Source organism: Ornithorhynchus anatinus, chromosome 1 (genome assembly GCF_004115215.2).
Source record: "Ornithorhynchus anatinus isolate Pmale09 chromosome 1, mOrnAna1.pri.v4, whole genome shotgun sequence".
Taxonomy (NCBI): Eukaryota; Metazoa; Chordata; class Mammalia; order Monotremata; family Ornithorhynchidae; genus Ornithorhynchus; species Ornithorhynchus anatinus.
In genome coordinates this window covers 123,445,244-123,458,959 of record NC_041728.1, presented here as the reverse complement: position 1 = coordinate 123,458,959, position 13,716 = coordinate 123,445,244, and the positions used below count along the sequence as shown (strand labels likewise).

The 13,716-nt window shown below is 41.7% G+C and overlaps 1 protein-coding gene across 4 annotated transcripts in view; it reads left to right on the top strand.

Moving 5' to 3' along the window:
• The window catches only part of ANKMY1 (ankyrin repeat and MYND domain containing 1), a 154,273-nt gene that overhangs the window by 120,015 nt on the left and 20,542 nt on the right, over positions 1 to 13,716 (top strand). For 3 of the 4 annotated variants that reach the window (XM_029079303.2, XM_029079172.2, XM_029079477.2), the window contains one exon: positions 8,436 to 8,584. The exons of the other annotated variant lie outside the window; for it this stretch is intronic. In XM_029079303.2, coding sequence (XP_028935136.1) covers positions 8,436 to 8,584 — 149 coding nt within the window. The remainder of the gene's footprint in view (positions 1 to 8,435; positions 8,585 to 13,716) is intronic. 4 annotated transcript variants of the gene reach the window in all.

Genomic DNA, 13,716 nt, shown 5'->3' with positions numbered 1-13,716 from the left:
CACCTCCTTCAGAAGACATTTTCCAATTTTCTTCCCTCCAGCTCACATTTTCCAACTATCAACCCACACATTTGCACTCACTGCCACCCACAACACTTTTGTGCTTATTGGCTTGCATACTGTACTATTTAAGCATTTATTTATTCACCTATTTTTCCATTCCCTTTTCCCTCCTATTCATAATGGATTCTCTAGCTGTATCCCTAGTTAGATGGTAAGGTCTCTGAGAGCAGGGAATGGGTCTTTTACCTTGGTTTAGACTTTCACAGGAACTCATTCTCATGTTCTGCACATAGTAGGTCCTTAATAAATATTGTCAATTGATGGACTGACTCGACTTAATAGTAATAATGATGATATTGTTAAGCACTTACTATGTGCCAAGCACTGTTCTAAGTTCTGGGGCGGATACATGATACTCAAGTTGTCCCACGTGGAGCTCACAGTCTTAATCGCCTTTTTAAAAATGAGGTAACTGAGTCACAGAGAAGTTAAGTGACTTGCCCAAAGTCATAATAATAATAATATTGGTATTTGTTAAGCGCTTACTATGTGCCGAGCACTGTTCTAAGCGCTGGGGTAGACACAGGGGAATCAGGATGTCCCACGTGGGGCTCACAGTCTTAATCCCCATTTTCCAGAGGAGGTAACTGAGGCACAGAGAAGTTAAGTGACTTGCCCACAGTCACACAGCTGACAAGTAGCAGAGCTGGGATTCAAACTCATGACCTCTGACTCCAAAGCCCAGGCTCTTTCCACTGAACCACGCTGCTAAGTGGCAGAGACCCATGGCCTCTGACTCCCAAGCCCATGCTCTTTCCACTAAGCCACACTGCTTCTTCTGAGGGATTTCCCTTAAAGGATAGTCCTTCCGTGGCAAAATCCACAGGAATTCATTTGAAGTGTAGAAAAGTACAGTAGAAAATTGAAGCTCATTCGGAGATCACTATTGCCTAGATATTGAGAAGTGCAGGGTATTTTTCCCAACATATAGTACAGTGCTTTGCACACAGTAGGCACTTGCAGAATGCTAATGAATGAATGGGAAATAATGCTAGTAGTAGCAATTGTATTATTTTCGAAGTGTTTATCATATGCCAATTTCTGTATTAAATACTGGGCAGATATAAGATAATCAGGTCACACATGGGGCTCACATCTATGTAGAAAGGAGAACAGGTATTGAATCTCCATTTTGCAGATGAGTGAACTAAGTCACAGAAATGTTAGGTGAGTTGCCCAAGGTCACACAGACAAGTGGTGGAGCTGGGATGAGAACCCAGGTCCTTTGACTCCCAGGTCTGTGCTCTTTCCACTAAGCCACGCTGATTCTCAGAGATGAACCGCTCAGAGATAAGCCCCACATCACTTATGTACATACCTGAAATTCATTTATTTATATTAATGTCTGTCTCCCCCTCTAGACTATAAGCTCGTTGTGGGCAGGGGGTGTGTCTGTTTATTGTTATATCATACTCTCTCAGGTGCTTAGTACAGTGCTCTGCACATAATAAGCACTCAATAAATAGAATTGACAGACTGACTGGCTTCTGCATTTCATTATTAACTTTGGCTCCTGATTCTATTTTCCATAACTGGCTGGACAACCCTAATTCATTCATTTGTTTATAACAAAAATTTGCCATGGTAAGCCAAGCTGACTACCATGATATAATAAACTAAAGCACACCTCATTGCTTGAAATTGCCACCCAATTCAACAGCTCATTGGATAAGGCATATTGGGTCACCATCAACAGCACACATGTTACATAATGAATATTGGCAATTCTTCAGTGCTGACATTATCAACTGAAGTAGAGACTACAATTTCACTGAATTGATGTATCATCTGGCCTTGTACTTTTGAAATCTTTTTATTTCCAAGTCTCCTCCTGTTCAGGTAAGAGCTTAGAAGAACCCAAGGGCATTAAAAGGTTATCTTTACCTTTTTTCCCCTTTACCCCATGTGCTCCAGGAACTCTGGAGTCAAAGAGTTCAATTTTCATGCATGTTATTGGTCATCACAGAAATTCATGGACAGTGAATTCCATAGTTTTCATTTCCAGGATGGATCCACAATATTGGTGGATTTTTTCAGGGGGATGGGGGTTGCTAAAGTAAGCACTATAAATTTGCTTCTGCATAATTTTTATTCTCTTAGCCATGTCTGTAGTGGTGATAAGTACTGTTGCTGTAATTTCTCCTTCAAGCCATAAGAGTTATTCTTTATTCCTATGCCAGAATGGTCAGGCTAGTAAAAATCTCTTGTTTGCTTTCCTGGCTGACAGGGTATCAATTGATTTCCCATATTTCATTCTGTTTGGAGTTATTTGTTTTTATTCCTTTCTGTAGTTCTTCTATATCTATGTTGACACCAGGATATAAACAATTGGAATGAAGTCACTTGACAGGCAGTTAGGTGTGAGAAAAACTGTGCAGGTTTCTACTTATCCATCTATCTGAGAGCTCAACTTTAGTTTGCAGATAAAATGAAGTGCTCCATCAGACGTTTAAAAGTTGTGGCTTGAGCCAGGGTGGGGTCCCTGGAAGTATAAAGGTATTTTTGTCAGATCAGGACTGATTTGACTTGGCATGCTATTGTCAAACCTGTCAGACAAGGCCCCCTGCTTGATTGGTTGCTGAATGAGATGTCATTAGGATTTCAGCACCACTGAACTCATTGTATCATTTTTAAATGACTGGAAGAAGAGGACCAGGAATGGCACACTTATTTTCCACTGTGGGGAAAAAGGACTACTTTTTAGTTAAGAGCGAAAGCTTAGTTCAGGTCTAATTAATAATAATATTAATAATGATGGTATTTGTTAAGTGCTTACTATGTGCCAAGCCCTGTTCTAACTGCTGGGGTAGATTCAAGGTAATCATCATGTTGTCCCACATGGGGCTCACAGTCTTAATCCCCATTTTACAGATGAGGTAACTGAGGCACAGACAAGTTGAGTAACTTGCTCAAAGTCACACAGCTGAGAAGTGACAATTTTGGGATTAGAACCCATGACCTCTGACTCCCAAGCCCATGCTCTTTCCACTAATCCACATTGCAAGGTGTGTACTTTTCAAGACTCTCTCAGTAAGCTTCTCCTATAGACTGTAACCTCTCTTTTTTATAGTATTTGTTAAACATTTACTAGATGCCCAGCACTGTTCTAGGTGCTGGAGTAGATACCAGCTAATCAAGTTGGATAAATAGGAAGGAGAACAGTATTGAATCCCAATTTGGCAGTTGAGGAAATTGAGGCATGGCGAAGGTCACACAGCAGGAAAGTGGCAGAGCCAGAATTAGAACCCAGGTACTTTAACTCCCAGGCCTGTGCTTTATCCAACTAGGCCATTCTGCCTCCTTGTGGGCAGTGATCATGTCTATCAACATGTACATTTCCATGCATCTTGTACAGTGATCTGCACAAAGCACTCAAAAAACACCATTAATTGATTTATCAGCTTCTTCTTTATTTCCTCCTCCACTCCAGGGAAGGAGCATGCCTAGTGGAAAGGGCACGGGCCTTGGAGTCACACAATCTGGGTTCTAATCCCAACTCTGTCCCTTGTCTGCTGTGTGGCCTTGGGCAACTCACTTAACTTCTCTGTGCCTCAGCTCCCCCATCTGCAAAATGTGGAAACAAACCTGGGCTCCCTCCTACTTAGAATGTGGGGCCTGGTTATCTTGTATCTACTCCAGTACACAGTGCAGTGCTCAACATATAATAAGCATTTAAGAAATGACACAAGTATTATTACTCCCTTAACCTAACTTTTCCCACTCAGGGTCACACCTGCAGAGTTTTCAGGACTCTACCAGTCTTGGCTATGAGAGGGAGAGTCAAGTTGAGGCCCACTCATTCCATTCCCAACTTGGGCCAGTGGCTAGCAAGTGGAAGGCAATCTGTGACAAGTCAAAACTCTTCCATGCTGGACAGTGACGGCATGGGACAGACTCAAGGGTGGAGATTCAAGTTTACCATGTGGAAGGCAGCAATGGTAAACCACTTCTGTATTTTTACCAAGAAAACTCTGTGGATCCACTACCACAGTGATTGCTGATGGAGAGTGGGGTTTTCTGGGAGCGATGTGTCTGTGGTGTCGCTATGGGTCAGAAACAACTTGAGGGCATAAGGCAAGACAAGAACCTAACTTAGAATAATCATGTATGGTCAGACCAAGAATCTAACCACCAAGAATTCTGTTTCCAACAGTGGCAACAAGATGTTTGAAGGAACAATTAGTAACTTTCCTCATAATTATGGGCTTTCTATCTGACATCCCTTAACTACCACTCAACATCTTTAACCTTCCACAATATCAGCCTCTAGTGTGAAGAACTGTTTCCTTTGGTTTTAACCTAAAGTATTCAGGTTTTCATTTTGTGGGATTTGGTGAACAACTCTGAGTTTCTCCCACAAGATAGCCGGGTGATGGATGTTCAGGTGGTGTTTGGAGTAATTTCCAAAATAAATTCCTCATATTATTATTATTAATGATACTAATGTTAAAGTGCTTCCTAGGTGCCAAATACTGTACTAAGCTCTGGGGTAGATACAAGATAATCAGATTGGACCCAATCCCTGTCCCACATGGGGCTCACAGTCTGGGTAGGAGGAAGAACAGGTATTGAATGCCCATTTTGCAGATGAGGGAACTGAGGCACAGAGAAGTTAAATGACTTACCTAAGGTCACACAGCAGAGAAGCGGCAGAGCCAAAATTAGAACTCTGGTTCTTTGACTCCCAGGACCATATTCTTTCCACTACTCCATGCTGCTTCCTTTCGGTTTGTTTTCATATGAAATCTGGTCCAACTGCCTGATGGGCCCAGTGCACTGGAAATCACTAGGGTCTGGTTAGACCAGAGTTTAATCAATCTCTCAGTAGTATTTATTGAGTGTGTACAGAGCACTTTACTAAACTCTCAGGGGCAAGACAGTAGAATTAATAGACATGATCTCTCCTCTTGAGGAGTTTACATTCTAGGAGAGGAGAGACACACCAAAATTGCCCTCCCCAGAGTGCAGCTGTTGGCCTGTATTTCCCATCTTGTTTTTAGCTCCCCTGGAGCCCCATTGGAGTTGGAACTTTGGACAGTTGTAAGAATAACCATTCGAAGTTGGGGGAGGAAAAGTGGGGAGTTGAGCCCAAGGCATCTGTCCTTTCTGCCCAGGGGTTACAGTATTCCTGAAAGAAACATTTACTTTTATTTCTTATTCTAAAAATGGATAATGCACCAGTTTGTGCTTTTTTAACTTCTTTTGATTTTGCTATTGCCTGCTTTTTTGTTCTTCTGTTGTCCTTGGCCCTTTTCCCCCTAAAATGTTCACATAGTTGCCTTAATGGATAGTTTGCCTCAGTAAATTCCCAGAATATATATCATTTCCCTTCGCACTGCAGTGTGTACTTTCCTTCCTGTAGCAGTGTATAAAATCCAAAAGGACTTTCCATTTAGAAATTATTTTGCATTAAAGATACCCGATCAGCCTCTTCAGAACCAAACAAATGGTTTAAATTATTTTTTTATTTTATCTATTTATAGATTTTTCAAATATTGTTCCCATGGTATAAAGCTAAATGGAATAGAAAAAACATTGAAGTTCAAACATAGGCTAAGTCCTCACTTTCTTTATTCACCCTCTCTTGTGCGTTGCCTATGCACTTGGGCCTCTATCACATAAACACTTTGATAGTCATCCCATCCACAACAGTTACATAAATATCCATATTCTCCCCATTTGGCCTATCTCTAACTTATTTTAGTGTCTGTCACCCCTTTTACACTGTGATACTTGAGGGTAGGGGTCATCTTTGCCAACTCTCTTGAATTGTTTTCTCCCAAGCACTTAGTACAGTGTTCTACTCATATAAGTGCTCAGTAAGTACCATTGATTGATTTGTTGATTAGACAAATTTCCGGCAAGGGTGTGATAGACCTGCCTCAGCTGGAAATGTTGCCCGAGTCATGCAGGTAAAGGAGGGGCCCTCATCGGTTTCCCACTGGCTCTGTTAGAAGTGATGGAAGCACTGTGAGATATTACCTTCTTGGCTTGTGTCCCATCTTGCCTCTGGATTGATTGATGCTTGGTCTCTTGTTGGCAAACTTGGTTGACTGAATATATTGGTATTTGGCCATTATTTAAATTGGACCTCTTTTAGTCCAGAACTTTCAGTGTTCATATCTCAATCATGGTATTTATCAAGCTATTACTGTGTGCAGATTTTTGAATTAAGTGCTAGGGAAAGCACAGTAGAACAGAGTTGGTAGAAGCAATTCCTGTCCACAAGGAGCTTATGGTCTAGAGGGGAGACAGACATTAAAATAAATTACGGATAGGGGAAATAGTAGAAGCAGAAGCAGCGTGGCTCAGTGGAAAGAGCATGGGCTTGGCAGTCAGAAGTCACAGGTTCAAATCCCAGCTCTACCACTTGTTAGCTGTGTGACTTTGGGCAAGTAACCTAACTTCTCTGTGCCCACTTACCTCATCTGTAAAATGGAGATTAACACTGTGAGCCCCACATGGGACAACCTGATTACCTTGCATCCCCCCTAACACTTAGAACAGTGCTTGGCACATAGTAAGCGCTTAACAGATACTATCATTATTATTATAGTAGAGAATAAGGATAAGTACATAAGTACTGTAGGACTGGGCTGAGAATAGAACACTTCAGGGTTTCACAGCCAAGTGAATAGATGATTCAGCACTTAGTATAGTGCCTGGCACATAGTAAGCACTTAAATACCTTAATTATTATTATGATTTGGAGGGGAGGGTAGATGGGGGAAATGAAGGCTTAGCCAGGGAAAGCCTCTTGGAAGAGATGTGATTTTAGGAGGGTTTTGATGGCGAGAATAGTGGTCTGTCATATGAAGGGGGTGGAAGTTCCAGACCAGAGGGAAGATGAGGGTAAGAGCTTGGTAGGGAGGTAGATGAGATTGAGGTACAGTGAGTAGGTTGGTATTAGAAAAGTGAAGTGTGCAGGCTGGGTTGTTGTAGGAAATCAGTTAGGTAGGAGCAGCAGGAGAAGCATGCTCATTCATTCATTCAATTGTATTTATTGAGTGCTTATTATGTGCAGAACACTGTACTAAGCTCTTGGGAAGTACAATTCGGAAACAAATAGAGACAATCCTGGCCCACAACAGGCTTGGTCTACTAGATAATGAGTGAACCTGAAAGTCAGAAGGCTCTAGTGCTGGCATTGACACTTGTCTTCTGTGTGACCTTGGGCAAGTCACTTCACTTCTCTGTGCCTCAGTTCCCTCATCTGTAAAATGGGATGAAGACTGTGAGACCCATGTGGGACAGGGACTGTGTCCAACCCGATTACCTTGCATCTACTTCAGTGGTTAGTACAGTGTTGGACACATAGTAAAAATTAAATAAATACCATAAAAAAAAGATGGGGGAGTGGGGATGAGGTTATTGAATGCTTTAAAATGGTAAGGAGTTTCAGTTTCATGCTGAGGTTGGGTAGGTGTCCGCTGGAGGTTCTTGGGGAGTGGGGAAACATGGACTGAACAGTTTTTTAGATAAAGGATCCAGGCAGCAGAATTCATTCATTCAATCATATTTCATTTGTTCAATTGTATTTATTGAGCACTTACTGTGTGCAGAGCACTGTACTAAGTGCTTGGAAAGTACAGTTCAGCAATAGAGAGAGACAATCCCTGCCCACACCAGGCTTACAGTCTAGAAGGGGGGAGACAGTCATCAAAACAAGTAAATAAAATTATAGATATGTACATATATACACAAGTGCTGTGAGGCAACGAGAAGGGGATACAGCAAAAGGAGCAAGTTGAGGTGAATCAGAAGGGAGGGGGAACTGAGGAAAGGGGGGCTTAGTCTGGGAAGGCCTCTTGTAAGAGATGAGGCTTCAGTGGGGCTCTGAAGGAGGGAAGTGTGATTTTTTTGGCAGACTTGAGGAGGGAGGGTGTTCCAGGCCACTTTTCTTTTTCACTCATTCAAACTAGCCATTCCTCCAAATATCAATTTGCAAATCCAGAACATAGCAAAATCATTTTAGATAACCTACACCATTAAAACATTTCAGGGCCCCATATTCATACTCGGTTCTCTCTAAGGCAGACCAGCAGTGCTACTGAGATACTGTACTGTGATCCCCATTATGACCACAGTGTAAAATTGAGATCAAGAGCAAGGTGGTCGTGATAGGTCCAGAAGTCATCATTTTTACAGGAGCTAATGTTTTTAGAGTTTTTGATCTTTCTGTATTATTGTCGAGTGATTTGGTGAAAAGGAGATTGAAGACAAGAATTAAAAAAGCAAGTTTATTTGGAATATAACTCTAATAATAATAATGATGATGATGGTATTAGTTGAGTGTTTACTATGTGCCAGGCACTGTACTAAGCATTGAACTATAGGCACTCCTTTACATAATTATCTATTTCTCTTTATAGAATACCCTTTTTTAAATTTTGCTACCAGTGTGGCCGCTCCATAGGCGTCAGGCTTTCACCCTGCCTAAGGTGCTACCGAGTTTTTACCTGCAGCAAGAACTGTAAAACAAAATTTTGGAATGAGGTTCACAAGCAAGAGTGTGGTGGAGGTAAGTTGATTTGGAATCCTTTTTAAATAGGAGTGGTGGGAATTGTGGAGGTGGCAAAGGGTAACTGCACTGATTCCTTGAATAGTTCATTCCACATTTAGTGGGAATAATTTTAGAAAGAAATCTTGAGGTCATGGCTGTCCCTTAAAATCAACAGTCCAATGTGTGGGAGCTAGCCCAAAGGACCATTTCTTGCATCATCAAGAAACAAAAAAATGTATAGTTTTGAAAACATGTAAAACCGTATTTCACCTGAACCTTCATTCATTCATTCAATTGCATTTCATTCAATAACATTTACTGAGCTCTTACTATGTGCAAAGCACTGTACTAAGTGCTTGGAGTGTACAATTTGGCAACGGATAATAATAATAATAATGGTGGTATTTGTTGAGCACTTACTATGTGCAAAGCACTGTTCTAAGCGCTGGGGGATACAAGGTGATCAGGTTGTCCCACGTGGGGCTCACAGTTTTAATCCCATTTTACAGATGAGGTAACTGAGGCACAGAGAAGTGAAGTGACTTACCCAAAGTCACACAGCTGGCAAGTGGCAGAGCTGGGATTAGAACCTACGACCTCTGACTCCCAAGCCCCGGCTCTTTCCACTGAGCCACGCTGCTCCCTGCCCAATAATGGGCTCACAGTCTATACTGAGCACTGTATGCAGAACACTGTACTAAGTGCTTTGGAGAGTACAATATAACAATAAACAGAATACATTCCCTGCCCACAATGAGCCCACAGTCTAGAGGGGTACCTGTAGTACTGTGGTCAATTCTGCACATCATATTTTAAGAAAGGCATGGTTAATTGATTGATAATAGAGCTGAAAAAGGGTAGGAGAAAGATAACCCAGATGATCAGAAGGTTGGAGAAGATGAAAAGATTAGGATTTTATTTCCTGAGAGGGGACATGATTGAGACATCCACTAGACAGCTCGTTATGGGCAGGGAACATGTCCGGTAATTCTGTCGTGTTGTATGCTCCCGAACACTCTAGTACAGTGCTTTGCACATATCAAACACTCAGTACGTACCATTGACTTATTGATTTATTGAAGTCTACAAAATCATGAAGGGACTATCCAGGGCAGAATTTGAATTCTATTTCCCCAAATCCCCCAACACCAGGATGAGGAGACATCCATGGAAGTGTGAGGGTGTTTGGTTCTAAAGTGGATGGAACACAGACCTGGGAGTCAGAAAGTCAGGTGTTCTAATCCCACCTCCACCGCTTGTCTGCTGTGTGACTTTGGGCAAGTCACTTCACTTCTCTGGGCCTCAATCACCTCATCTGTAAAATGGGGTTTAAGACTGTGAATCCCACATGGGACAGGGACTGAGTCCAACTCGATTTGCTTGTATCCACCCCAGTGCTTAGTACAGTGCCTGGCACATAGTAAGTGCTAAACAAATGCCATAATTATCATTATTAGTCACATGGACACACTTCTTCAAGCCACAGGTGAGAAGGAAGTGTAATCTTTTAAGAAGAAAGTTGGGCAAGCCCAAAATATCAGTGTGTTTAAGATGAGCTTGGATGAGAGGATCTTAGTGGGTTACTAGAAGGGAAGTTAGAGATGTTAGATGGTAGATCACTAAACATTAGGCTGGGTGTCAAATAAGGGCACAAACATGTGGGTCTTAAAATTACACTTCTTCCAAGAAGCCTTCCTTAACTAGGTTCTGATTTCTTCCATTCACCCTCCTTTTTCGTTGCTCATACACTTGGATCTGCACACCTTAAGAACTTGATATTTATCCCACGACAGCCCCACACAGCACTTATGAACATATCCCTATACTCTCCCATTCCCTCTTCAGTAATTTATTTTAATGCCTGTTTTCCCCTCTAGACTGTATTGTTGTTGCTATTATTATTATTATTGAATTTGTTAAGCACTTACTTTGTGGCAAGCACTGTTCTCAGTGCTGGGGTAGGTACAAGTTAATCAGGTTGGACACAATCCCTACTCAACTTGAGGCTCCCACTCTAGGTAGGAGGAAGAACAGATATTGAATCCCCATTTTACAGTTAAGGAAACTGAGGCACAGAGAAGTTAAGTCACTTGCCCAAAGTTACACAACAAGCAATTGGTGGAGCCGTGACTAGAACCCAAGTCCTTGGACTTGCAGGGCTGTGCTCTTTCCATTAGGCCATGCTGTGTCCAGTAGAGTGCTCAGCACACAGTAAGTCCTCAATAAATACCATTGATTGCCAGCATTCCAGGGAAAAAGGCAGAATACTGAGCTGGGGGCACTATGTACTCTGATCCAGGAATGTTGTTTCTTATATTATAACTTATATTTTCTTCAGGTATCTTGCTCAGTGTAGTTTGTGTGTGATGAGCATTCCTTTAATTGTAGAGATTACCTCATTTCGGGACCTTTGTATTAGTGATCCTGTCCTGTCATTTGGCTTGTAGGTGAAGCTGCTCCAGAAACCAGATGTGCTTTCTGGAGTAGAGCCACATCTCACAAACAAAAAGTTTAGATATTTACACAGCTTTCTAGGACAGAAATTTGTATGAAACTTGTTGTGACCTTCTTGGTAAATTGAACTTTGTTAGATTTAGATAAGACAAGTTTAGATGATCCATAAAGTACTGTCGCTATCTGCACTTAGTGATAATAATAATAACAATTGTGATGATGATTGTGGCATTTGTTAAGTGCTTACTATGTGCCAGATACTGTAGTAAGTACTGGGTTGGATACAAGCACATTGGGATGGACTCAATCCCTGTCCCCACATGGGGATCACAATCTTAATTCCCATTTTACAGCTGAGATAACTGAGGCACAGAGAAGTTAAGTGACTTGCCCAAGGCCAGGCCCTTGCTCTATCCACTAGGCCCCACTGCTTCTCTAAGAGGGCTTATGCAAGTTCTGTTGCATATGCCCTAATAAGATTGTGGTCTAGTGGAACACTTGATTCTTCCAAAACTCATGCCCCTAGGCACTTTGATACTCACCTCCTTCCCCCCAGAGCACTTCAGTACACATACATTCTATTGCTTCCCCTTTATGTAACTTATTTTATTGTCAGTCTCCCTCACTAGATTGCAAGTTCCTTGTGAGCAAGGATCATGTCTTCTAACTGCATTAGACTCTCTGAAGTGATTAGTAAAGTGTTCTGAACACAGTAAACATTCAATAAGGTTCATTGACTAATACCAGTGGCCCGGTTCTCCTCATAAGCCACTATAATGATAGTAAAGAGAAGGACACAGCACATAAAAATAGATTGATATATAAGCAGTCTTTATTAATAGCAAAGAAAAAAGAAAGGATATTCTGCATATGCATGAGATATATTTCAAGAACATCCATGAAATTGTTTAAGTTCAGCATGAATGATGCAGGCTATGGACCTGTTTTTCTGGAAAGATGCCAAAAAAACCCCCATAAACAAGAAAAAGAAAAATGAAGTTTTAATGGTTTTCCTAAGAGGTTGTTCCCTCTAGCTCCCTACCCACTGTGGTTAATACAATTGCATCTTCACAGCTTCTAAGTAATTTCAATTGGCCACTGCCTTCTAAGTGAAGCCTCACTGAGAAAGAAACATTGGTTTAAAATATACTGATAAACTGTTCCTGATTCAATTTATCATAAAACTTGATATGTAGTGGAAAAATCATCTTTTGAGTATTACACTGCCTCTACAATTTGTAAATGTCGGTTTCTGAACTATTTCTTTCCAAATTAGTTGGAGTCAGAGAAGTGAGAATCAACATGGCATAGTGGAAAGAGAACGGGCCTGGGAGTCAGAGGATATAGTTTCTGATCCTGGCTCCTCCCCATGTCTGCTGTGTGACCTTGGGGAAGTCACTTCACTTCTTTGCGTCTCAGTTACCTCATCTGAAAAATGGGATAAGAGTGTGAGCCCCATGTAGGACAGGTAATATGTCCAACCTAATTAACTTGCATCCACCCAGGGCATAGAACAGTGCTTGGCACATTGTAAGCGCTTTACAAATACCATCATTATTATTATTACTGCATCAGCCTTCTCATGAACCTCCTTTCCTCCTGGGTCTCCCCAGTCGAGTCCATTCTTCATTCTGCTGCCCAGATCATTTTCCTGAAAAACCATTCAGTCCATGTCTCCCCACTCCTCAAGAACCTCCCGTAGTTGCCCATCCACCCCTGCATTAAGCAGAACTTCTTTACCATCAGCATTAAGGCATTCAATGAGTTCTCCTGCTCCTATCTAACCTCACAAATCTCCTCCTATAATTCAATCTGCATACTTCACTCCTGTAACCCCAACCTACTCTCTGCACCTTGATCTCGTCTTTCACTCTATTGACCCCCATCCTAATCCTCATTCTATCTTGGAACTCCCTCCCCCTTTAAACCCAACAGACCACTACTCTCCCCACCTTCTGAACTCTTCTAAAACACATCTCCTCCAAGAGGCCTTCCCTGATTAAGTCATTCCCCCCACCTGACCTCCCCTCTGTGTCACCTATAAACTTGGCTGTATACCCCTGAAGCACTTTGATACTCACCTCACAACACTTACGCACATAGCCTTATACTCTCCAACTTCCCCTAGTCATTCATTCATTCATTCATTCATTCAATCGCATTTACTGAGTGCTTACTGTGTGCAGAGCACTGTACTAAGCGCTTGGGAAGTACAATTCAAAATGCAAAATGCATTTGAATATCCTTCTACCCCTGTAAACTGTCAGGGATCATGTTTACCAACCTTACTGTACTGTACTTTCCTGAGCACTTAGATTAGTGCTCTGTTCACATTATATGCTCAATAAATACCACTGCTTGATTGATTGATTGAGCTGGTGTTAGGCCTGCCTACCCCATGGACATAGTCCCTGAGTCTCATGAGTACCTTGGGGAAAATGGGCAGTTAGTCGATTGTATTTGTTGAGTGCTTATTCTGTGCATAACACTGTATTAAGAGCTCAGGAGAGTACAATGTAACAATATAACAGACACATACCCTGCCCAATTCCCTTGACCATCTTAACTGATGTTTCTCTTCTGCTCCTTAGTGGTACCTTAAGTAACAGATGTGATGAGTAGGATTTTCCCAAACCTCTGATATGGGAGAAAACTAGACCCCCGAGCACAGACACCCCAGGATGATATGTAGGCAG